A 23,138-nucleotide genomic window follows, 5' to 3' on the forward strand; every position below is an offset into this window, starting at 1 on the left:
GGTTATGGGAAATTGTCTCCTGCTCACAATTACCCAATCTTGTTCAAGTGGCAGGCGCCATTTATTGTTGTCTATTGTGGGTGGTGGCAGAGAGCTGGTTATACCAGACCAGACTGATATTTTAATCAGAAATTGTCCAATTATGCCAATTATGCTGTAAAGACACAGACATCAACCATCCCGCCACTTCTGAGATTTTGCTGTAAGCAAAGTGTGGTTGGTGTTCACTGCTGGAGCACTTGCGCAGAATTCTTTGAAGATGGGGAAGCAAACAAAAACAGAAGACATGAATTGGTAGATATTATGAATCTTAATATCTGTTTCATTTAAACCTAAGCAATTAACAATACCTTGATGCCAAATCATCTCTGATTACTTTAAAGACTTTATGGGCACACACAAAGTCTGCACAGCGCTGATGTTGTGAGGATGTTTTCCAACATAGAGCAGCTCTTGTTTGACTGCTGTCTCTTCTCATGCGTGAAATGATCAGTCACACCTGTACAGTCACAGTAAAAGTGGTGGTTGTAAAGGTCCTGTGATCTCAATAAAAACACCAAACACCTGGGTCTGCTTAGCAACGAGTGTATGTGCGTGAGTGATCACACAGTCACAGAGGTTTAAACACACACACACATTCAGAGGGAATGGAAAGCTGAAAGTCTGATTGTGTTTCTTTGTGGGAAAGTTTGCACCAACCTTCACTTCGAAGACAGTGAAAACAAATGTGCAAATCTCCGATGGGAACATAATCCACAGACTTTGCTGACTAAACCCATGCAGCTTTTGTCCTTGGACCTAAGATGAAGAAAACATAATACAAATTTTGTTATGCTTAACAGAGCAAAAGATAAGGTCTCATCACATTCCTTGAAGACGGTAACTTGTTCTTTGTAAATATGAAGCTGGAGCAAGCAGCTAGTTAGCTTAGCTTAGCATAAAGACAGTAAGATATGGGGAAACAGGCACAGTTGGGACATAACCTACGGTAAAACAAAAAATTGTTTTTCCACTATATTCTCTCCTTCTATATTAGGGATTATCGATAACCTTTAACCGTGCTTTTAATTGGAGTATCTTATTGGACAATTCTGAACACCTTGTACAAACCAAATATGTGAGAAATAAACAGTTAATGACACCAGACAGACAGATGCTTGCTAGGGATGCTAGCAAGTTGTGTTTAGGCTGTTTTAGCTGTGTCTATCTCAGTTTTCCATTGAAATCTCGGATACTCTGCTGAACTAGCATCCCTATTTTATACGTTAGCCTAAACAAGAAAGATATAATGATAATTGGTGAGATTTAGAGGCAGAACTGATAGGCGGATTTGTTTCCCTGTTTCCAATCTTTATGCTAAGCTCAGTTAGCCGCATGCGCTTTCATACATACTGTAGGCTACAGACATGCGTTTGCAGTCAGTTTTCTCATGTCGTGCTAAAAGCAAATATAGGTATTTTTCACAATGTCAACAATTCTTTCAAGATAACAGACATGATTCACTGTTTTCTTCCTGTTTGTTCTGTGGGCTTAACAGATCACACAGAGAGACATCTTGACTACTAGCTTTAGTGACATGGGCAAGTCTACTGCCAACATGCTTTGCAAGTAACACACAGCATTGAAATTCCTCTGAAACACAGAAGCCTTGAGTATGGCATTATGCAACAGTGTTAGGATTCCTTAGGGTACTATATAGTATTTGCATCTCGCACAGTCATCAGTCAGCTTTTTCTTGTTCAGCACAAAATTAATCATGAAACATTGATTTACAGGTTTTAGACTGTTTTCTTGTTTTGTTTTTATCTTAAACAAACATTTCACTTTGGGTGTCACCTTAGAGGGGAACATTCCTGTGCATGGGGACATGAAGAGTAAGCCAACAGTGTTAGCCAGTCTCATGACTCGTACCTACTGACAATTCCTGAAAACTCATGAAAAACTACTTCAATATGTAACATACATAACGTAGAAACACAACAAGACACATTGCTGACTCTGTTAAGCAAGTATTTGTATAGGTGAAGAGGTGCTATTAAAAGTAATCAGAGTAAATAGACTCTCAGAGATAAAGTTTTTGAAAATATTTGAACTACATCTTCACATCTTTGAAATAAATCACAACTTAAACCATTGGGCAAAACTTTTATGATATAAAGTTTATTCCACAAATAAAAAAAATTGATATGGCAGCAAACTTGATTATATAACTGGTTTTGAATACTGTGGACGATTGACTTAATGTCCCTCTGTGTAATTTGCTGAATGAAAGTTGGTGTTAAACACACCTTCCGAAAAAGGGTGTGTCATGTGTCTTGAAACAGTTAAAGTGTCTCAGCTAAACTTGGCTAGACAACATTTCAGTGGTTTGTATTGATAGTCAGATATGCCAAAGAGGTTGAGTGAGCCAGCAGGATCTGTCTTTTGAAGTATCAGAGTACACAATGATATTATCTATAATTTAGAGATCATGCTCATCACATGTACTGCTGGGAAAGGTCAATTAACTGATCTCTATTACAGACTCAGCCAGCATCTAGTTCTCTCACAGTGCATCCTTTTAAACCAGGGAGAACAAGCAAAAGTACATAATCATTTCATGACGTCTGTCAACTAAAGAGGCCATTAATTAATTATTTGCAGATGCTGAAGGTCACTATAATACAAATAATTTGTGAACTCATCTAATACCATCTAATGCGATGGTTGTATTGTTGAATTGTATAATTTCTAAATGTTATATTTATTGAAATGTTTTGATATTCTTATTTTGAATGCAATCAGTGTTGGTGTAACAAAATGTGTATTTTCTGGACTTTTGAAAGTTGGCCCTTGTATTGCCTAACTAAAAACAATTATTTCTTCTCTCAACAAAAAAAAATCTAAATCTTCAGCCTGTGAAAGTTTGACACCAGGCAAAGTGTTAGTCTCACACAAAAGGCGTTAGTGTGTCTAACCCGATACTTTTCCCAAATTCATAAGCACTTTCTCGCTCTGCCAGATACACCACCTCTGCCGGCTGAAATAACAATGTACGTGTGTGTGTGTGTGTGTGTGTGTGTGTGTGTGTGTGTGTGTGTGTGTGTATGTGTGTATACATGCACGCTGGAATACAAATGTGCACACACCCTCTCTAAGCCTCAGCCTTTGAGTCATTTGCACCGTCTTTGTGAAAATGTAACTGGATTTTCACAGTGAAATGTGCAGTGATGCCTGTTTGTGCATCTCTTTATGTGTATCATCAAATGCAGAAAAACATATGCCATATGTGTTTACATATGTGTGTGTGTGTGTGTGTGTGTGTGTGTGTGTGTGTGTGTGTGTGTGTGAAGGTAGCATATTCTATTCTACACAATCTAAGGTTACCCCTGTCAATGATACCTAACAGATGAAGCAAATTACTTCAGTAACTAGCTTTAACTTTAGTAACTAACTTTACCAGTCAAAATGGAGTAGACATACTGCAGATAAGCTGCAGATGTGTAATAGTAGTCTGTTAAACATTGGACAACTAACATGTAGATTCTGCAAAATGTGCTGATGTTCGACGTCTTAAAGCCCTGAATTCACACATCAAACTCTTTCCACAGGTCTTGAGTAGAACTTGTGTATGTGTGAAAAAAGTTGTATAACGCCTGGCACGAAGGTTGATCATTTGCCTCAAATAATGTCACTTGAGTCTGCATCAGTTGGAGCTAAAGACTTGATGAACAAACAAAAAAAGAACTAGGGGTGTGAAGTTACAAAAAAGTGAGTTTATAGTAGATCTTTGTTGCTCCTAATTTTTTTTTCAGGCTAGAGCCTTGAGGATAAATTAGCCGCTACGAGCATAACACACATGACTGAGCTGTTATCAATGGCACTGCATTGTGTTTAACCCTTAATAGGGCACTCATTGAAATACTTGCAAATTCCAAATTTCAACCCTAGAGAATATTGGACGATATTAAAAAGTTTACGAGATTAATGTGGCAAATCTACGAGAAAAAAAATGTGCAGATTTATGAGATTCAAAGCTCGTAGCTTTTTTACCCACTTTTTTCTCGTAAATCTGTGACTTTTTTCACGCAGATTTGCCACTTTAAATCTCTTAAATGTGCAACTTTTTTTCTTGTAGATTTGCCACTTTAATCTAGTAAATTTGCAACTTTTTTCTCGAAATATTACCTGAAGTTACCAAATATAGTTCTTTGCCCGATAAAGGGTTAATGAAGGCTCCAGGCTTTGACAATGAAGAAGTTCTTATGCCCTGAAAGGCATTATATCTCAATGTCACTGATGACTCAAACAGTACATGAGTACAGACGAAGCACACTGCTAAATGATGCAGATCCAACCTGGAGACACTGAGATGGGCTAAAAGTCAACATACTGAGTAATAAAAAGGGTTTCTATATGTACACTTATTATATATTCAATTGGCTCTGCATGTCTTAAAACTAATAATTTACTACACATTCTCCTCACATCTCAGTTACATATGTAGTCTTATGCACACTAAATGTCTCATTCTCTTTGCCAAATCACAACAGAACCATATGTATACACTTCATATCATCTTTCATTATCTCCTCATGAGGTTGTTATGTAATCTGTATATTTCAACCTGATATTATGCATGGATAACAGTTTTTTAACACACACTGCTCTGTACTACAAAATGAGAAACAGAACAATGTGAACAAGCTGCCTCTTACCAGTCACAGGTGTCCTGGGAGTCACTGACCTCAGGTGTGAAACGTCACTCCCAGGGGAGTGCATTAGCAGTTTCCCATGCAGCAGATGGCAAGCCACAGACAATGAGTGGATGAGACAGATGAGCCAGGTAAAGAAGAGGGAGGGGCTGTCATAGGTTAATCTTGCACTGCTTGGTTGTTGGAGGAGCGATTTCAAACCTACATGCATGGGTGTGGGGAAGACTGCTGTTTTGAACACCATTACACAGTGTGCAGTACTTCTGGAGCTGAATTTATATATATATATATATATATATATATATTTTTTTTTTTTTTTTTTTTATTTTATTTAATTTTTTTTTTGTTAGATTGTAAAACTACATGTTGTTCAGAAGCTAAAAGGTTTCTCCAAATCTCCAATTCATGGAAGTGCAAGACTTGAAGAATCAGCACCACCTGTTCTCTGTTGACCTGCAGTGACCCCTCCCCCTCCTGTTATGTACTTTCATTCAGCGAGTAGCTTAGCAATTTAGCTAAATAGGCTTACATGTCAGACTCATCTGCTTCGCCAACCTCCACGTTCACTTGTGCGCTTTCTCACAGTTATGCAAACACTTAAGTTGCTTAGATTTTATGTCATTCAGCTTGGTCATGTTTGTTGAGCTGTAAACCACATACATTCTACATGTGGATTATTTTCTAACAGATAACAAGCTTACTCAGGCGAGGACTCAGTATCTGTTTTAGGTACTCCTGTTTCTCTTGGTCTTCATCTAGCATGAGAAATTATAGTTGGACAGGCTGTCAAAAATTAAGATAACTAAGCCCATTACCTTCTCAGGATAAGCACCTTTGGTGTCCAGAGTTATTTGCAACCTGACCCACATTTTGATTTAATTTACATTTACATTTAGTCATTTAGCAGACACTTTTATCCAAAGTAACTTACAGGAAATTGACAGTTGATTTTTCTTTTTCTTATGCCACCACACAATTTACAATTTCATTGAAAAATTAAAAACAACATATATTGTGTACATTTGATTTAAACAGTTAACATGGCTGCCCCCAGTTAAATCTGTGCAAAAACCCCACATAATTAAACATTCATCACCAACAGTTTGTATCAGAGGTCATTGTTTTACAAGCCACGATTTAGTCTCAAGTCTTTACGCACAAGTCCCAAGAAAATGCAAATCTTGAGTCCTAAACTTTTATTTTCGAGTCCTAAACCTACAAATGTATGTTTGGGGATCAATGTAAAAACTAAATTAAACTTCTAATACTATTGATACTGGCTTTTAATAGTGTCTTTCTTTTCCTGGAAACATTTTATAAGGATTACAGTGTAGCTATGGCAGTAAATTCGCTTTACTGAGTAACTGATGACAACATATGCTCATGAACTGGTCCGTATGATTTCTTACAAAAACGTGTGTTATGTATGATATCCTCTGAAATATGAGCGGTCGCTGTTTTAAAAAGTTTCTCAATGTTTTGAAACAGAACGACTTGGTTGGATTTAGGCACCTAAAACTACTTGGTTATGGTTAGGGAAAAACAAAAACATGGTTAGGGTTAAAATAACTACTCCTGCACATGAACACTCATCACCTGGATAAAGGCCTGGAGTTTTGTTCTCACCAACAGGCCACATTTGAAAGTTAGCCTAGCCTTAATTTATAAATCATAATCCAATTATGTGTTGGCCTATATCATTAAACACTCAAGCTGGCACAATTATTCTAGTTGGCACATTTAACATGCACAACTATTGAGTAAACAAATGTTGATCAGCTTGTTAGGTTGCACCTAATCTAGTAGTCACTTCAAACCATGCAGTGTCTGCACAATGCATTACATTACATTTTCCAGTTTGCACAAGAAGAAGCTCAATATTTGATCTCCCTTTAGCTTTGTTTTAGTCTACTAAGTAAAAAATAAATGCTCCACTATATTCACCAGCCACTCTCTAGCCATTACCTTTGTCTGCCGGCTTTAAGCTCTTTTCAATTAAAAGCAGCTGCCTGCTGCTGCTGGATATGAGGTTAATGAGATTGGTGAGATAACACATTTCTGCCTCACTGCTGTGACATTAAAGTGAAGATGGAAATGTCTACATCATTTAAAACGCTCTGACAGAAAACAATAATTGTTAAATATAAAGTTTACTTGTACTGCATTGGTGGTTGAAGCTAACAACCTGATGTCATGTAAACGGGGTAATTTGAGTGACACTCCGCCACAGCCTAACATCATCTGAACAAAAGTCAACTTTGAGGAAGTTAACTTAACATACTTAACTTATGTCATGTACATATCATAGGCAACTGACACACAAAAGATACCTAACAAACATATTTTACCAAAAATCCGAAACCTAACCAAATTTTTTTGGTACCTAAACCTAACCAACTGCAGCCATTTCACAACATTAACCACTTGGTAAAAACTGCAACTGTTTCATGTGAGTGTGAACTTGTTGGTCTCATGGCACCAATAGAGATCAAACAAAATTGTGTATTTTTGTAGGCCAACCAGAAGTAGCATCGCCTATGGGATTTCTGCATTGGATTTTGGATCATTGCAGAAAATAAGCTCTGTGGCAAACACTGGTATCTGATGCTTATGTGTTTTATCCAGCAATTTATGATGTTTGAAGCATTAATGCAGCCGCAAAAGTAAAACGCTAACGATATGCTATCGCAAACTACACCATGGTCACATGATTAAAACGTCATAGCTGATATCCTCAAGAGGGTCTCTGACAAACTAACCAATGGTTTTGACAAGCTAGCGAATCTGTAGCTAATAAATTGTTTATTTACATAATTAACAATCTGCAAGAGTTTGCAAGAGCACTGAAAAACTAGAGGCTGGAGGCTGTAAGGCGGACTACTGATAGAGTTTGGCGTGATGACGTTTAATGTGCCCAACAATCACTGTAGTCTAATTTAGCCACTTGTTAGCAACCTCCTTTTTAAGGACACACAAAAACTTAAAAATTCACAAGTGGGGGTATTTGTTCACAAATTTTATATCGTACAACAAAACGCAAACATCTCTTGTGTTGACCACAGAACTCATCCTGTTGAGACATAAAGGAGCATGTATTTAGGAAACACTCATGTGTATTAGAGGAACAAACAACCTATGTGGTTGTAAAGAGACATAGCGCATTTCAGCCCTGCCCCCAATGGAGTGGAAAACAATCCATCTCTCTCCATTGACTTTGTATTGAATGAAGGCGCCTCCTTGTCAATTCAGTCTACTAGCAAACCACAGAAAAATGTCTAAAAGATGAAGTGTGGTGAAATGCACTACCAACAGGGTAAAGAACTCATAACTAAGTTTTTACAAGCTGACAAACTGAAAAAAAATTTTTTTTTAAGAGGACAAAAGTGGCTACAGACGGATACAGATGTGAAAAATGACAACTGTGCGATCCTGAAACTCAGTATACTTAACATTAACTTACATATGCAGTGCATTCTGTCGCTAAATCTTACATTCAAAGTCTGCTTGAGGCTAATTTCATTTTTCCATTTGCTCCATTGTATTAAAAAAATGGCGCTGCTTTAACATGAAAGAAGGTAAATATGAATCCTATATAACAATCCTAGAGACGACCGATGCCGGCTCTACGCAGGGGCAAGAGGGGGCCGAGCCCCCTTAAATAAATGTCTTGCCCCCTCAAATCAAAATTTTAGAAGTTGAGAAAGCACATTTTAATATACTCACAAAATTAATATACATTACAATTTGACAAAATTATCTGCAATAGCGGAAAAATCCGCCGAAAAAGGGACACACGATACACGATTGTTGGTTGAAATCTGAATGAAGGATGTTTTATTTTATTAATTTATTTTATTTTTTATTTTTCAGTTTCCCCCCCTGAGGGATTGCTACCTTATTGTGGTCAGGGGGTTTGCGTCCCTCAGTGACCTTAAGAGCTAAACCAGCAGGAGCTTAGTCTTCAGATGGGCATGATGTGTACACATGATGCCCCCTTCACATTTCTGACTGCCCCCTCATATATGCCTGCCTTTAGCTCTCAGTGCCACATACAGGGAGCAACCAAGAAACATATACAACATACAACATATATATATATATATATATATATATATATATATATATATATATATATATATTTAAGTAAGAATGTATTATCTGGACATTACATAGGCTATAACAATAATAAGAGTAAATCTCATGCAGGAACGTGCAGTCTCTGCTGTGCTCACATAGCCTTCAGTTCACGTTGCTGTTGTCGCCGTGGCTCCGCCCACACTGTGACGTCACAGGGAGAGAGTTGAGCCGAGAGAGGAAAGCAGCTTTAATTGCAGGGCAGAGAGAAAAGCCAGCGATGGCTTCGCTCAAGCAGGAGCACCACTACGGGCTCTCCTGTGGAAAAAACAACAAAAACAGCCCCAACAGGACGCTGTACCATGTCAAGCTCACGGACACGGCTATCAGAGCGCTGGAGGCTTACCAAAACCTTAAGGTACCTTTTCTTCCGCCAGTGTGTGTTTGTATGTGTGCGCGTGTGTTTGGATGAATTGTTAAAGTTGTCGGTCTGAGCTTTTTTTGTTTATCAAAATTGTTTTACCATCGCATATTGTTAAATTAGTTTATAATAACTTGTTTATTTTTAGAATTATGTGTCGTACGTTAATTTGCAGTACAAATTAAAAAAAAATGAGAGTTGCTCAAACTAGTTTACAGTCAGCTCTGAATCAGTTAGCTGGGTAGCATTTCCAGGACTGAAGCCTGTGATTGTCGGGAAAGAGGAGCCTGTCAGATGTTTGCTGGGAAAGCTTCCTTCTGCTTCAAAGTAACGCAAAGAGTCTGCCAAGTTATCTAATTGGCAACTAGGCTAATAATTATCTCCAGTGGAGGCCAATAACAGCACACAGGCATTATTGATTGTGCAACAGGACTAATTTAAATATGAATACAGAGCTACCTGAATATGTGCAAGTGTGTGCCAATATATGCTTCTGTCCTTCTCTCACTGCAGGGTTCTTTACCAAGTGAACCAGCAATTTGTTTTAAAGGAAACCAAGGGGTAAGTAGCATTTTTACAACTTTAGCTCATCATGCACAGTAAGTGCAATCTTGTTAAATCTAATCGAGCAATAAAGAACCAGCAGATTACTTTTGAACCCAGGTGATATTCATCTGCTTATACCAAGGCCTGAGCTCGGCTGTTTAAATGGATGATTTTGTTCAGGAGGTAACACATCACTGTGACATTTTTCTAACAGCAGAATCATGCCAAATCATTTCTTAAATTCTACGACCTCAAAGAAGCTTTTGTTAGTCACCTATTGCTGTTGACTCACACGTCCCACCGTACTGAGGCAGTGACCGCTCAGATGGGAGCTATTGCTGGACGTCTCCAGCAGATAGGAGCCATGCAGGTTACTGGGTCAAGCTGGTGACTGTGGAGAGGCTTTGTTAGGTCAGCGAGCAGTGCTGGGAAAATGACGGGAGGGTGGGAGGGAGAAGTGTACACACACACTAACAGAGTTCAGAGTCTGAAGTCAGGAGAGGAGTTGTCATAAGTCAAATAAGGAGCCTTCAGTTCTCATTTGGGAAAATTCATGTTAATTCTATATATGTGTGACGGTATATCCACTGTATATAATGTGCAACACTCAGTAATCACAGTAATAGTCTTGTGCTCTTGAAACTGAATCGTAATCTGCAGTGTGTAGCCTGAACTCCGTGTGTTTTGACTAAAGAGCAGCTGTGTCCTTGGGGAATACTTTACTTTTCAGTCTTTTCTAATTGCATGGGCTCTTTGGAAAGAGTTGCAACCCCCTTCCTGTCATGACAAGATGAGCTAAGTGGTGGTAAGTTTTGTAAGGGGGCAGGGGCTTGTGTGGTTAACAGACTGGATTGAACCTGCAAGTGTGTGTGGTGGTGGAATGTCTCAGTTGCAGCGTTTTAAAACAAAAACTATCTCTGTTCACACAAGCGTTTCAGCACCCTATCAGAAATAGTCCCTGTCTATATTATCATGCTTGAAAACGCATATCACATGACCATTCGCTTGCCAGTGTAAACAGGAAGCAGATTGTCTACTTTGAATTGGTTTGGCTGAAAAAATGCAACAGAACAGCAATAGCGCAAAGCAAGACCTTTGCTTGGACAGACGTCGAGGTGGAACTTTAACTGAATGTAACAAATTATTATAAGGCGGTTAAAGTATCAAACATAGATTGGGAGCCGTTACATAAGAAATAAGGAAACATATTTAAATGTTATTAGGATCTTTATCCATTGTCAGAGGAAGTCATGGCAATGGGATGTGCCCACACAAGAAGGATTAAATCACAAAAGTTATGTAGGCCTAGCTATAAGGCTTTGACACATTGTGACTGATAATGTGGGTGTCTGTGTCATTGTTTCCAAAAGTTTCAGTTTTGACCCATCAAGACTAAAACGCAACCCTGGGGTTTGGGAATGCCAGAGTAGTGATATAGATCTATTCATTTAACACTGAGGTATGTTTACAAGTTAGTTTTATCTGCTACGACAATCTGTTGCACAGAAATCTTTATCTTTCCTCAAGATATTGAGAGCAGTCAAATTCACTTTTTTTCCCCTGTCCATCATTTTTATGATGATGATCTGGTGGGTGGGGCTTTCTAATTATTCCAAATAGTTTCAGTTAAGTCTCCAAACTGGCTTCTGCACAAACTGTCACGATACCAGACCACAGCACAGGACTGTCTGTCTGAGAAGCAGTTCTCTTCTTGGGGTCAAGTGTTGGAGGTTAGAGGTCAGTTGATCAGCTGCTTGTTTTCTTCTCTCTCTATTGCTCTATGGATTCCAACTGCAAAGGCATGGGGCTTGGGCAGGAATATGTGTGGCTTTAAATTAGAAGAAAAGCTGCAAATCCAATCCACAGCTTCATGGCTCACACACTAAGCTGTGGGAGTGTATGCTAAGAAGTATTCAGCCATAAAACTTTGGATTCAGTCCCATTTTATCAAATAAATGAATGTACCTGGAGAATAAAGTGTTTTCAAATAGACCCATACAATAGAATTTACTGCACCCCATGCAAGAGTGAAATTAGAATCAAAAGAAAAGACATTTAACAGATGACGTTGATTATATGGTGTTTTTTTCTCAACAATATATAGCACAGGGCTATATTAAATACTGTATCTGAGGTTTTCAACGACAGTCCGTCTTTGCACCACTGCTGTCATCCTGATGGCTGAGGAACCACAGGGAATTTCACACCGCTCCCTGTATGTGGCACTGAGAGCTAAAGTTATTAGCCAAATGAATGTTTAGAGGTAATTACAGGAGCCATAATGCTTCTGATTACAGCGTGAGGCATCATGACTTCAGTTTGCATTAGCTTTTCCTGTCTGCCTGACTCAGACATTCATGAAAGTGTGTTTTTGTACGTGGAGTGTGTGTAGCGCTGACACACTTTTGCTGCAGTAATAGCAAGGCAGATGACATGAACTGTAACCTGCTAATTTTCCTGTCCCATTCCCAGGATGGAGTCCTACTTTTTCTCTGCGTGTGTGCAAGGAAAGAGAGTGTGCACACCATGCAGAAGTGGTGTGCACGTGCATGAGTGACGTACTGTATTCTGTGCACATATGTATACATTTTTATGCATAAAAACTTGCATTTGTTTGCTATAACGTGGGTGTGGCTTGTTGTTTTTGTATGTGTGTGTTTATTCTATGCCCTGTGTGGCCTAAAGGCATGATTTATTCATGTCCCACCTCCCTTTTTCCTGTCCGGCCCCCTCTGCCCATTGTGTGGCAGTCTTTAGCCTGGCAAGACCAGAGTGCATCCCCCAAGGACCCTGTGTGTGTGTGGTGTGTATTCGTTTGGTGTGTATGTGAGACAATTTTTGGCATTTGCTTTTCTATAAGTATCTGTGTATTTGACAGTAGAGTTTCTTTTGTCTGTGTGTTGACGCTGCCTTTGCTGAGATCCCCAGAGACCCCCTCTGATTGTGTGTTGTCTCCTCTGATTTGAATAAGAATGAGCAGGAGAATGCAGGCTGTGTGTTGTCAACCTCTCTAGATCACCCATATTGAATCGAGTACAGTCAGCCCAGATGTGTTCTGGCCTGCCCTCAGGGTTGTTTGTGCACGACATGATAGAAACTTCCCTGCTGTGAATCTAGTGGAGTGGGGACAACAATGGAGAACACTGTAAACATCTTCCATTGTAAACATATAGTTATTTACCCATGACCAAAGTTTGATGTCTAGACTTTCTTCTGACGTCTGTGGGGGGTTTTACCATGATAAACACTGATACTAGTTCCATTTCTGAATTTTTAAAGACATATGGATAGAAAGTGGCCTATTATCTACATGACTACATTATAAAGCGAAGTAAAGGTGCTCTTTTAAAAGTATAATATGCAACATTTCCACAATAAAATCCGTTGTTTGGATATTTTGTTTAGCTGCCTAGTTGCATTATCCAGAAAGTTTCAAATAATGTCAAACCTAAAGAAATGTATTTTAATCAAGGTAATGATCCGTGTCATGTGGTTGCCATCGGCAGTCAATGGCGTCATATACCATTTGCGCATCAGTCAAAGATGTGGCTGTCTGCCAGGAGCTGTTATAAGCCACTTTTCTATCCAGTGTTAAAAGTTGCTATAGATTACAATCAGAACATTTATTTTTATCATTGGTCCTGACCAAAAGAATTAAACCGCGCTCTCTTCGTCCAAGCTTCTCTGTTCTTTGTTGACAACAAACAACAACCACATTTATGTGGATGCATATGAGTCCCTGTGTGTGTCCCACTTGTCAACACTCTCCACTGCTCTTATGCAATGGTTATCGCTGGTAATGTCTTCCCGGCACCTGACCACCCGTTGGTTCCTCCCTTAGGATACACTAGACCCTTTCATAGTGCCGTTTCATGCCGGGACATTTATGGCTCTGTGACATCTCGCCTGCACTATGAATGTGGCAGAAGCGGATCCTGTTGGAAGCGGGACCATTATGAACGGGCCATCCCAGCAAGGCGGAATATTTGTCGTCGTACGTGACGTCTAACACACACCTCCCACTTGGTCCAACAGTCTTTGATCGCTAACTGTGCGCAGCGTCTGCCGCTGATCATAAACAAACAGGCATACTTACAGTGCACAGAGTGTCCGTCGCTGATTGTGAACAAACCAGCATCGCTAACTGTACACAAAGTGTCTGCAACTGATCGTAAACAAACCAGCATCATTAAAAGTGCACAGTGTCCAGTGCTTGTTGTAAACAAACGGAGATTGCTAACTGAACAAATACTGCTGCAGCAAATACACATTGTACTGCAACAGAGCGAACTGTGCAGCATATTAGCACTGTGCTACTGTGCAGCACTGCTGCTGCTCTGTCGCACGTCACTATGTCTCCTCCCACCTCGTTCCGCGACACCGGACTGCACACTGATAGCTCTGTCCCCACTATTTCTCGGCGCCTCCAGGCCACTGTTAGCGGCTAGGCGCCAGCTCGGCTACTGACTTGTTGCTGTATGCAGGCAATCTTTATGCTCTGAATTCCATTTACACCCTTGGAACCCTTTGACCGTTTTGATATATATTCATATTTAAACCGGGTTAAGGATTTTGCTCATTGGATACGATCTTAAGTTATCAGATAAACAAGCTGGGAAGACTTGGCCGCAGCTTGGCTCCAGTCCCTTAGCTAGTGTGCTGAATAGCATCTGAAACTGCTTTATTCAGTGTTTCTACCAGCCTAAATCCCCGGGTCAGTTTCTTATGGAGAGGAAGAGACCTTCTAAATCATGAACTCTGAAGGAATCCTAACCTGCAATGACGGCATTGCTCCATCTTTTGTTATTGTTTTGATTGAGACACTCCTAGCAGCATAAAATTACATATTGCACGTTTAAGTCACACATACATCATCTTGACATATACAATTAAAGAAGTAGTTAACATGTGGAAAAAATGTAGGGCAATTAAGAAAGTAAGCATTCTTTCACATCACAAAAGTGCTTTCACTGCATTTCAGCAATCTCTTTAGTGTACTGTATACGTACATGTGTGTTGTTTTCTCTCTGATCACATTAATCTTATGCCCACAAATGGCCAAACGGTTGAGGGATTATGATGTTTTAAACACTGGTGGTTATAACTTGCTCCTTTTTCTAAAAAAGCCAAGAATGAAAATCTTGTGCACCAGACGGATTACACATTTATTCAGCAAACTAGTGTGTGTGCAAGGCAAAGACAAGCAACCCTCTGAGGTCCAGCAGCAGAAAAATGTGCTCTCTGTCCGATTAAGCAGCTTGGAGATATGGAGCACATCTTGGCTCGCTGAGGAACGTGTCCCGTCTAATTCCCTCATGTGAAAATCCACACTGTGGGCTAATGAGGCATAAAAGGGCACTTGTCCCCCCACCCCTCACACGTGTGTCATGGTATGGCCCTGCATGTGTGGAAACATAGCACTATGTGGAAGAACCCACCTAGCTTTGGAGGAGAGAAGGAGGGGCTTTTTGTCAGACACAGTGACCCACAATTTGTTGAAGTTGACAGTTTGGCCCTCAGGCACCTGCCAGAGACGTATCGTTCTTGGCATCGGAGGGTTGAAACCTTGGGGGATGCTTGTGGCGCAGCACCCTTCCTCCCCTATCCTCCCTCCTCCTCCTTCATGCCCAACCTCCTCTCCCCCAAATACTGGAGCTTGCAGCACTGGTAGCAGCCCTGTCCCTCTGTGAAATTGCAAATGAAAAGAAATGGAAGGCGATTACAGGCTGGGGCTTGATTACATGCACTGTCTCCCACTCAAGGCAGCAACATTAATCACCCAGTGCCAGCATGTGGAACTCAGCTAGAGAGAAGACACTGCATAGCTCCAAGCATTGACTGATTGACTGTGGGATTGTAAACACACACATGAAAAAACGCAAAAAAAAATCTCTCTTTGTATGTGTTTTTCCTTCTCTTCTGCTCCCCCCTGTCCCTTGTTCCTCCACTCGGCCAGAGACACAGACACACATTGTGTATCGCTGTCCTCCATTGTGGAGGGGACTCTTCTTAAATGGCATGTGTCAACTTGTGGCCCTGGGAACGATTCGTCTCTTTTGTTTGTGATGAGATGATGAGAAGTAGTGTTTAGTGAGGATGAGGGTAGTGGCTGGCTGTCTGTCTGAGCGTGTGTGTGTGTGTGTGTGTGTGTGTGTGTGTGTGTGTCTCTAAGCCAGTGGCGGAGATGTTTGGCTGATAGCTAGACTTTGGCCTTTCTCCCTCCTCAGCCTCATGAGTGGCAGTAATGCTGATTACACCCCGGTGAGAGGAGCTGGAGCTGAGCCTCTTTGCTCACGCCGGCTTAACAGAAACACACACACGCACACACACACATGCACAGAGTTTGCATTAGAGTGACTTGCCTCCTGCTGATAACAGACAGCGGTGGTGGCGACAGGTTTCACTGCCTCCTCCTCCTGCACCTCCTCCCGCTCCTCCTATCAACCAGAAAGGGGAAGCAGTGCCATGGCATCCCACTCTGGAGCCGAGGAGGCCAGAACAAAAGACGGCCTGTTTTCAGAAGGCCATTACTCAGGCTGCAGAGGATGTGGAAACAATAGCCTGCATGAGATCTACACCCAGACCCCACATTCAACCAAAGCTAGCAGGAAACATAAGCCCTGTGCACCGACAGCAGTCTCTCACAGTTTTTGTTCAATTGACTTTATAGTTTGATAAAGCCAGGAAAATGAGCCTCTCCCGTCCTGCGTCTTCAACGTGTGGAGACATTTATGACTCATTAAGATACTGTCGCCACACATGCTGACACTCCTTTACTTTTATTATGTCAAAATGGTAGTTGCTCTAGAAATGGCAGGGGGGTTTTCTGTATAACGTTCTGTGGTATTTGTCAAATAGAAATGTCAAACTTAATGCAGGTCAATGGAGTAGTCTTGTGATTATTGACCACAGAAAGTCATATGTTGTCTTTACAGGCTTGTGTATCTGTGAAACAGTAATAATATATATTTTTTTTATTAAATGAGAAATAAAGACCGAAAATAGGATCAAAAGAAAACAATCCATCAAAACCAAAATGAAAGTTTTATGTAAAAGGATTTTTAAAATAAAATTAATTGTACAGGCCTACTGTTGAGAAAGACACTCTCGTCTTCTCTCACTTAGTGTGTGTATATTCAAAGTAATAATTAGATATGAACCATAAAAAAAGAGTAAAAACTTTCATGGGGTAAGAGTAATAAGTAATAAGGGTTATTTTTCAATTAAGTAGCCATAACCCACTTGACAATTTACCAACCAAGTGATTATTTGTCTTTCAAATGATTGTTGCACATTTAGGCTGCTTTCTGCTTTGTCTTGCTTTTATTAAATATAACAGAGGCCAAAGTGAGGCAGAAGCAAAGGCAATAGTTACATGATAATCATCAAAGATGAACTGAGATTTCCATATATATATATATATATATATATATATATATATATTTCATTAGTGTTGTTAACATGTGCAGTGATATGAATACCACATAAGTCCTTTTAGAAATTCTCAGATACACACCCACATGCAGGCACACAGCTGCAGAATTAAGTGTAAACAATCACAGTTATCACTGTACATACTAGTATTTCTGGTTTATGCAGAGAGGTACCTTTCAGAGCGGGAGGTAAAACTCACCCAACCTTTAACTGCTTCTGCTGTTGTCTTACATAAATTGGTGGGGTGAAAAGTTCACATTTCTTCATAGTTTTAATCTAACTAGATAAATATAGCAAGATAATGACTGAAAGGCCTGAGGTATTGAATGTGTGATTATTTATGCATGTGTGAAATGGAGGTAGCATCATTATCAGTTTAGTTCAGTCAGTATAGAGAGATAAGGAAGTTAAGAAAGTGACATTCAGGTGAACACTGTACATGAAAATTGCAGCCCATTTGTTATGGCAGGGCAGTATGGTTTTGTTTGGTTTGTAGTTGCCTCTGTGAACTGTGGATACTGAGAAACTTTGCTGATATTAAACCAGCTCTGTGTCACTGCAGCATTCTAGCTTAAAACAAAGGATAACATGTGTTAATAAGATTGTAATCACCGTCTATAGCATTAAACACGAGCAGCACAAATCTGTTGCAGTCGCGTTTGGATGCTAATATAGGCCTAGCCAGGAACAACTATTTTAAAGAGACAGTGTTGTTGTTTTTATAATGCTTTTGCAGAGCGGAGACGTTTCAGATGTATACAGTGATGTAATAACGTGGCTCTCTGTGGAAAAGCAAACAGGTTCTGAGACGGTTTGCCAGTTGAACCAACTGCAAACCAGCACCTACTCAGCCCAGCACTAGAACTAGGTTTGTGTTGGTCGAAAACGGGTAAGTGTCATCCAGGTGTAGCATGGAGGAATGACCAAGCTAACTAGCCTGTTGCAAATTAAGTAAAAGTTAACAAATGACTGCTTCAACTCCACACTCTTGTGACCGTGTTGTAAAGCACATTGCTATAGCCAGATAAGTGACAACTTTGTTTGTCTAATGTTCTGTAACCAGGGTAGCATTAAAAACCTGGGGGAAGTAGCAAGCTAGCTAACAAGCTAGCCATCTGCTAGTAAGTTTGGAAGACTACAGAGAGAGGAGAGTGGATGACACCTGCGGAGACAGACAGGTTTTTAGCTTGCTAAATGGCAAGTAGACCGTATCAACACAGCCACCAATGCTGCGTCGAGGCCTTTGACGCCGAAGTGGCCTTGGTTTCTTCAAGTGGTTTGGGAAAATAACACAGCATCTCACCATCAAAGAGGAATGTCTATTTTTGATGGTATTGAAAGTTACACTCAATACCCTGATTTACTGTGATACCACACATCTACAGATTAGGTGTCCTCACAGGACTGTATTTGATTGATTTGACATCTTTCTCCTGTAAGCTTGGTCACACCACCATTTCAAACTGTGAAATTTTAATTGCATCTATGTGATATGCTTGAATATTTATGTGCCCCACCAACATCTGCATATAGAAGTAGCCTTCAGATAATTTTCCTTTGCTCAAAATGCTGATGTTGATGGAAATTCCAAAACTTGAAAGGAACCTGTCAGACACTCTGAAACAAGTAAACAGCTGCATTGAAGCAAAAAGTTGTGGAGCTTGAAGACAGAGAAAACAGATGGACACACAGGCATACGCCAGGAGTAATGCCTCCTAGAGAGATTGATGGTACTGAATGTAGCACAGAACAAAATGGGAAAGGCTTGATATATTCTGTTGACGAAGGCAGAGGATGAAAAACAGAACAACCAGGAATGAAAATTGGGAATGTGAAGAGGTAGGTTCAGGGATAAAACTGTCATGTCTGTGGGTGAAATTATAAAATGATCAGGCACCAGAGACCATGGTTTGGGTTTAAAGAATGTATTGAAACACACATCCCAAGGTTCGCCTCTTTGCCTTTTGGTCCCATGAGGTCACTGAGCATTACAGAGGTCACAAGTCTATCTCAAGTTTATGGCAGTTTCTTGCTTGCAAGTGTTTTGGCTCTTAACCATCTCTTGATAACTTTATTTATGCTTGTTTTGTCTCTCCATTATATTTCTTGCTCCATTTAAGAATCACAAAGTTCAGAAACAACCCACGGATTCCCTGAATATTTCACTTGAAAGAAAGACAATAAATATTTCATTATTCATGGTCAGATGAATTCTTAAAGTGCCAAGCCTTTGTAAGAGTGCCTCTCTGTGTTTGAATTGCCATGTGTGCCTCTCAGAGAATGCACCGGGCTCTGTGCGGGCCCCAGCGGCTGGGAACGAGAGTGCTTGTTGTAGTTTGCACAGTGGGGGTCTTGAATTCCGCCCACAGAGGTCGTACGAGCAGCCACCACTGGATTAATGCCAGTCATGGCTCCTGAGTGCGTTGCATAACTGGGTATTTGTAACGGATTCTGTTACGGCAACCCAGTGAACACAGAGTCAATAAATTTGCAATTGTTGTTACTGTGGAGGAAGATGGAGGAATAATCCCCTCACTGACTGAGCGACACAGTATTTTCACCTAGAAGTGCTTTTCATATGCAGCTCTTCCAGGCATCCTCGATTAGGAATGTGTGAAAACTCACAGGTTTTCCAGCCCTGTCAAAAACGAATGTTGCTAAAAATAAAAAAAACTTTGAGTAAAGATTGGCTCCCATACTGTGCCTGTGAAATGGCAAGTGTCCAGATTATTCAACCATACTTAACCTTTCTGCTGTCCCAATACCTCCCAGGAAATGCTAATCACACTTAATGTGAAAGTTGGATTTCACTGGAATTGGAATTCACAACAAGCAAGCTTCATCATCTGTCTGGGTTGTTCAAAGTAAGCACTGCTGCATCTGCCAGCTGGACAGTGAACCTTTCATTTGGAAATTGTATTTTCTCAGTACAGCAGCCAAATGGACACTGACCTCAGCCTCATTCTCATTTGTCCTGCATCTAACAATTGTTATAATAGAATGATAAAGGTGCCATAAATTGGACCTCAGTCAGAGTCACCAAAAGCAATGCCATGATGGGGACTGTACATTTTACAAGATATTGGTCGATTGGAATGAAATCAGAAAAAAATTGCCAAATAGGCACTTTTTCTTTTCACTTTGACATATCATCTGTCATCATAATGTTGGTCCACTCTCCATCTAAACCAGGAACTTGATAAGTGAAGTTTGACTCCTAATACTGATTCCCGCGACTCACTGCTGCTGCACTACGGAGCATGTAGTATATAGGAGCTATCAGGCTGCGACGTGGCCTCCTGCACCTCTAGACAGGCAAAACGCTCCCAGTGTGGTATGAACAAAACCCAGCCAAAAAGCAGGGCAGTTGTACCCGGAGGAATCAATTATCAACTGAAAGTGTCTGCTCTGTACAGCAGTAGAGTCCCAATGCAGGGTAGCAGGAGTCAGATTTAACTGTGTTGGGTTCAGACGGAGAGTTGATAACATGCTTGTATTTTACAAATTAGAGTTTTTTATTTGGTCAAAGTGGGTGCAAATGCACAAAAAATAACTTAATTTGTTTAAATTTGATAACAGATTAAAATGTGTAGAACTGGTAACACAGGACTGCTGTGGTAAACCTAATCATCAACAGTCCAAAACCTAGAGATTGCAGTTTTATATTACATAGAAGGCAATACAATTTCACACATGAGAAGCTAGAATGAGTGACAGTTTGGCATTTTTGCTTTATAAACAACTCAAAGCTGTATTAAATATTTCTCTTGACCATCTCGGGGCAGCACAAAAGCTGTACAGGCAACATGGATATATGGCAAATGGTAGCCTACACATCGAGTGACATTAGCATTCAGTCGTATTTGAGTCCATTTGACTAATATAAGTTCAATATTCTCCCTCCTCTTAGTTTTGTTTTTTGTCTCTATGTTCTTGCTAATTTATAAGCACTGAACTGTAAAAGTAATCTAAAGCAGCTCAGGTGCTGTGCCTGGGCACATGCTTACAATGACAATATCCTGATGTTAAACCGGTTTGTTTATAATGTTCTCTGTGTTAGTCTGGCTTGTTAGCATGCTAACACTCTGCTGTCACTTCTATAGACTGCATAGAAGAACCCACAAGTACCTTAAACCTGAATACTTTCTAATGGCCACCAGCAGGAGGCGACTCCACCGGTTGCAGGAAGTTAATGAGGAAATAATCCCACTAAAAAATACAATAAAGTAGGAATGCTTTAGGGCCAGGCTACTGTGCAATTAAGAAGTGACTACTACGGTGACTTGTCAGTCAGGATAGAGGTACAGTGATGTGTATCCATAGCACTGTGTATAAGTAGCCATGAATATAGAAGTTAACTTTGTTAGCAGCGACTTAACAAGGTGCAGTCAGATTACTGGTGTGCATATGTCCTCAGGTTCTCAGTCAGAAACACTCTCTCGTCCAAATGTGGTGACTTATGGCACATAAAAAACAAGATGGCATTGGCCAAAATGCCAAACACTAGGCATTTAAACAGTTGTGTTGTTAAGCCAACTTTAGAGGTTACTAATTTAATTTTCTGGTGGATCAGCTTTTTGACTTATTGGCTAATCATTCTAGCACTTGTAGCAAATTGATTGTGTTAAACGTTAGTTTATTCAAACTGAAACTCTTGGTGCATGAAGCTCTCACTATCAGCTGGTTCTGTGGTTCCACAATCAGAGATAACTTTAACAAGTTTGTATGTGTAAGATGGCTTAGACTGATTAAAGAGGAGCAAGAAGTTTGCAGACATTTGTATATATAACAACATCTTTGTTTGTATCACCACCAACCAACTTTATTACAACGTAGTTAGTGGATATGACTAAGTGCTCATTAAGTGCTTTTATCATCCTGTAAAATGTTAACAAAATTGTCTCATTGTAATCCCTCTGGAGAGCTCTCCACTGTGATCACAACATGTTTTTTGACCTCTTACAAACAATGTATACCCAGTATCAGTCTCCAGGCTTTAAATGTACACTATGAAAGGGATACCCACAGGTAAATATTACATAACCTGAACTAGACATGTTGAAACATAAATTATGTCCAACAAAAAAAGTAAACTGGTCTGGTGTGTATCTTTCAGTGCTTTCAGTGCTCAGCTGTATGTAGTTTGTATAAATTCCTGTGGTGAAAGCTTACAGGTATCAACATGTGCAGCAGGGCTGATAAGAGAATAGAGCCAACGTCTGTGTTGCTTTGTTGCACACTTGCGTAAAAACATCTGATGTGACTTTTAAAGATAACAGGAGCAAAGGGCCACCCTGCTGAATGTGGGCTGTGCAGCCATCACTGAATCATTAGTTGAGATCGAGTTCACAGTCTTTTGAAACACTATTTGTAAGCAGAAATGGAATTCAACAACACCTCTAAAAGTAGCAACAAGTTTACCTGGCAAGGTAAATGAGAGCAGTTAACAAAGACATATTGATGATGGTAGAAAAGTCAGTGGTGATATTGATACTGCACATGGTATAAATAAATACCTTCCATTTTAGAGCCTTGTGCTTAATTTAAACTGCACTGTATTGAAAAAAACATCCTAATGTGTTTTAATTATTCAACTGTTTTACACTGAATATTAAATGTACTTTATGAAGTCAATTTGAGGTCATGTATGCCTGAATCACATATAGGTGGACTTGGTTGACTGAGTGGTTTGGCATCATGTGGGAGAAGAGGGACACAACAGGAGAAAGTAGAGGAAATCCCCCGTGATAACGCTTAAAGCTGCCACCAACCCCCAAAAAGATGGCACAGCTGCCCGCAGCATGAAGAATGGGATTGCTGGGAAACTGCTGACCTCACCGCCACAGTTAGGAGGCAGTGAAGAATACTTGTGATGACAGTGTGGATCTCCTCTTCACGGGGACCTTTTTACTTTTGAGATTTAACTCACTTACTCGATAAACTGCAGGTCCTCATGTGCCCCCAGAAAC

At 40.1% G+C, this 23,138-nt stretch overlaps 1 protein-coding gene across 1 annotated transcript in view; it reads left to right on the forward strand.

Moving 5' to 3' along the window:
• Positions 1-9,048: 9,048 nt before the first annotated feature.
• Positions 9,049-23,138, forward strand: part of LOC131992497 (RNA polymerase II elongation factor ELL2-like) — a 32,049-nt gene continuing 17,959 nt past the window's right edge. The window contains exons 1-2 of the mRNA XM_059358103.1: positions 9,049-9,186; positions 9,703-9,750. Coding sequence (XP_059214086.1) covers positions 9,049-9,186; positions 9,703-9,750 — 186 coding nt within the window. The remainder of the gene's footprint in view (positions 9,187-9,702; positions 9,751-23,138) is intronic.

The sequence above is a fragment of the Centropristis striata genome, chromosome 2 (genome assembly GCF_030273125.1).
Source record: "Centropristis striata isolate RG_2023a ecotype Rhode Island chromosome 2, C.striata_1.0, whole genome shotgun sequence".
Lineage (NCBI taxonomy): Eukaryota > Metazoa > Chordata > Actinopteri > Perciformes > Serranidae > Centropristis > Centropristis striata.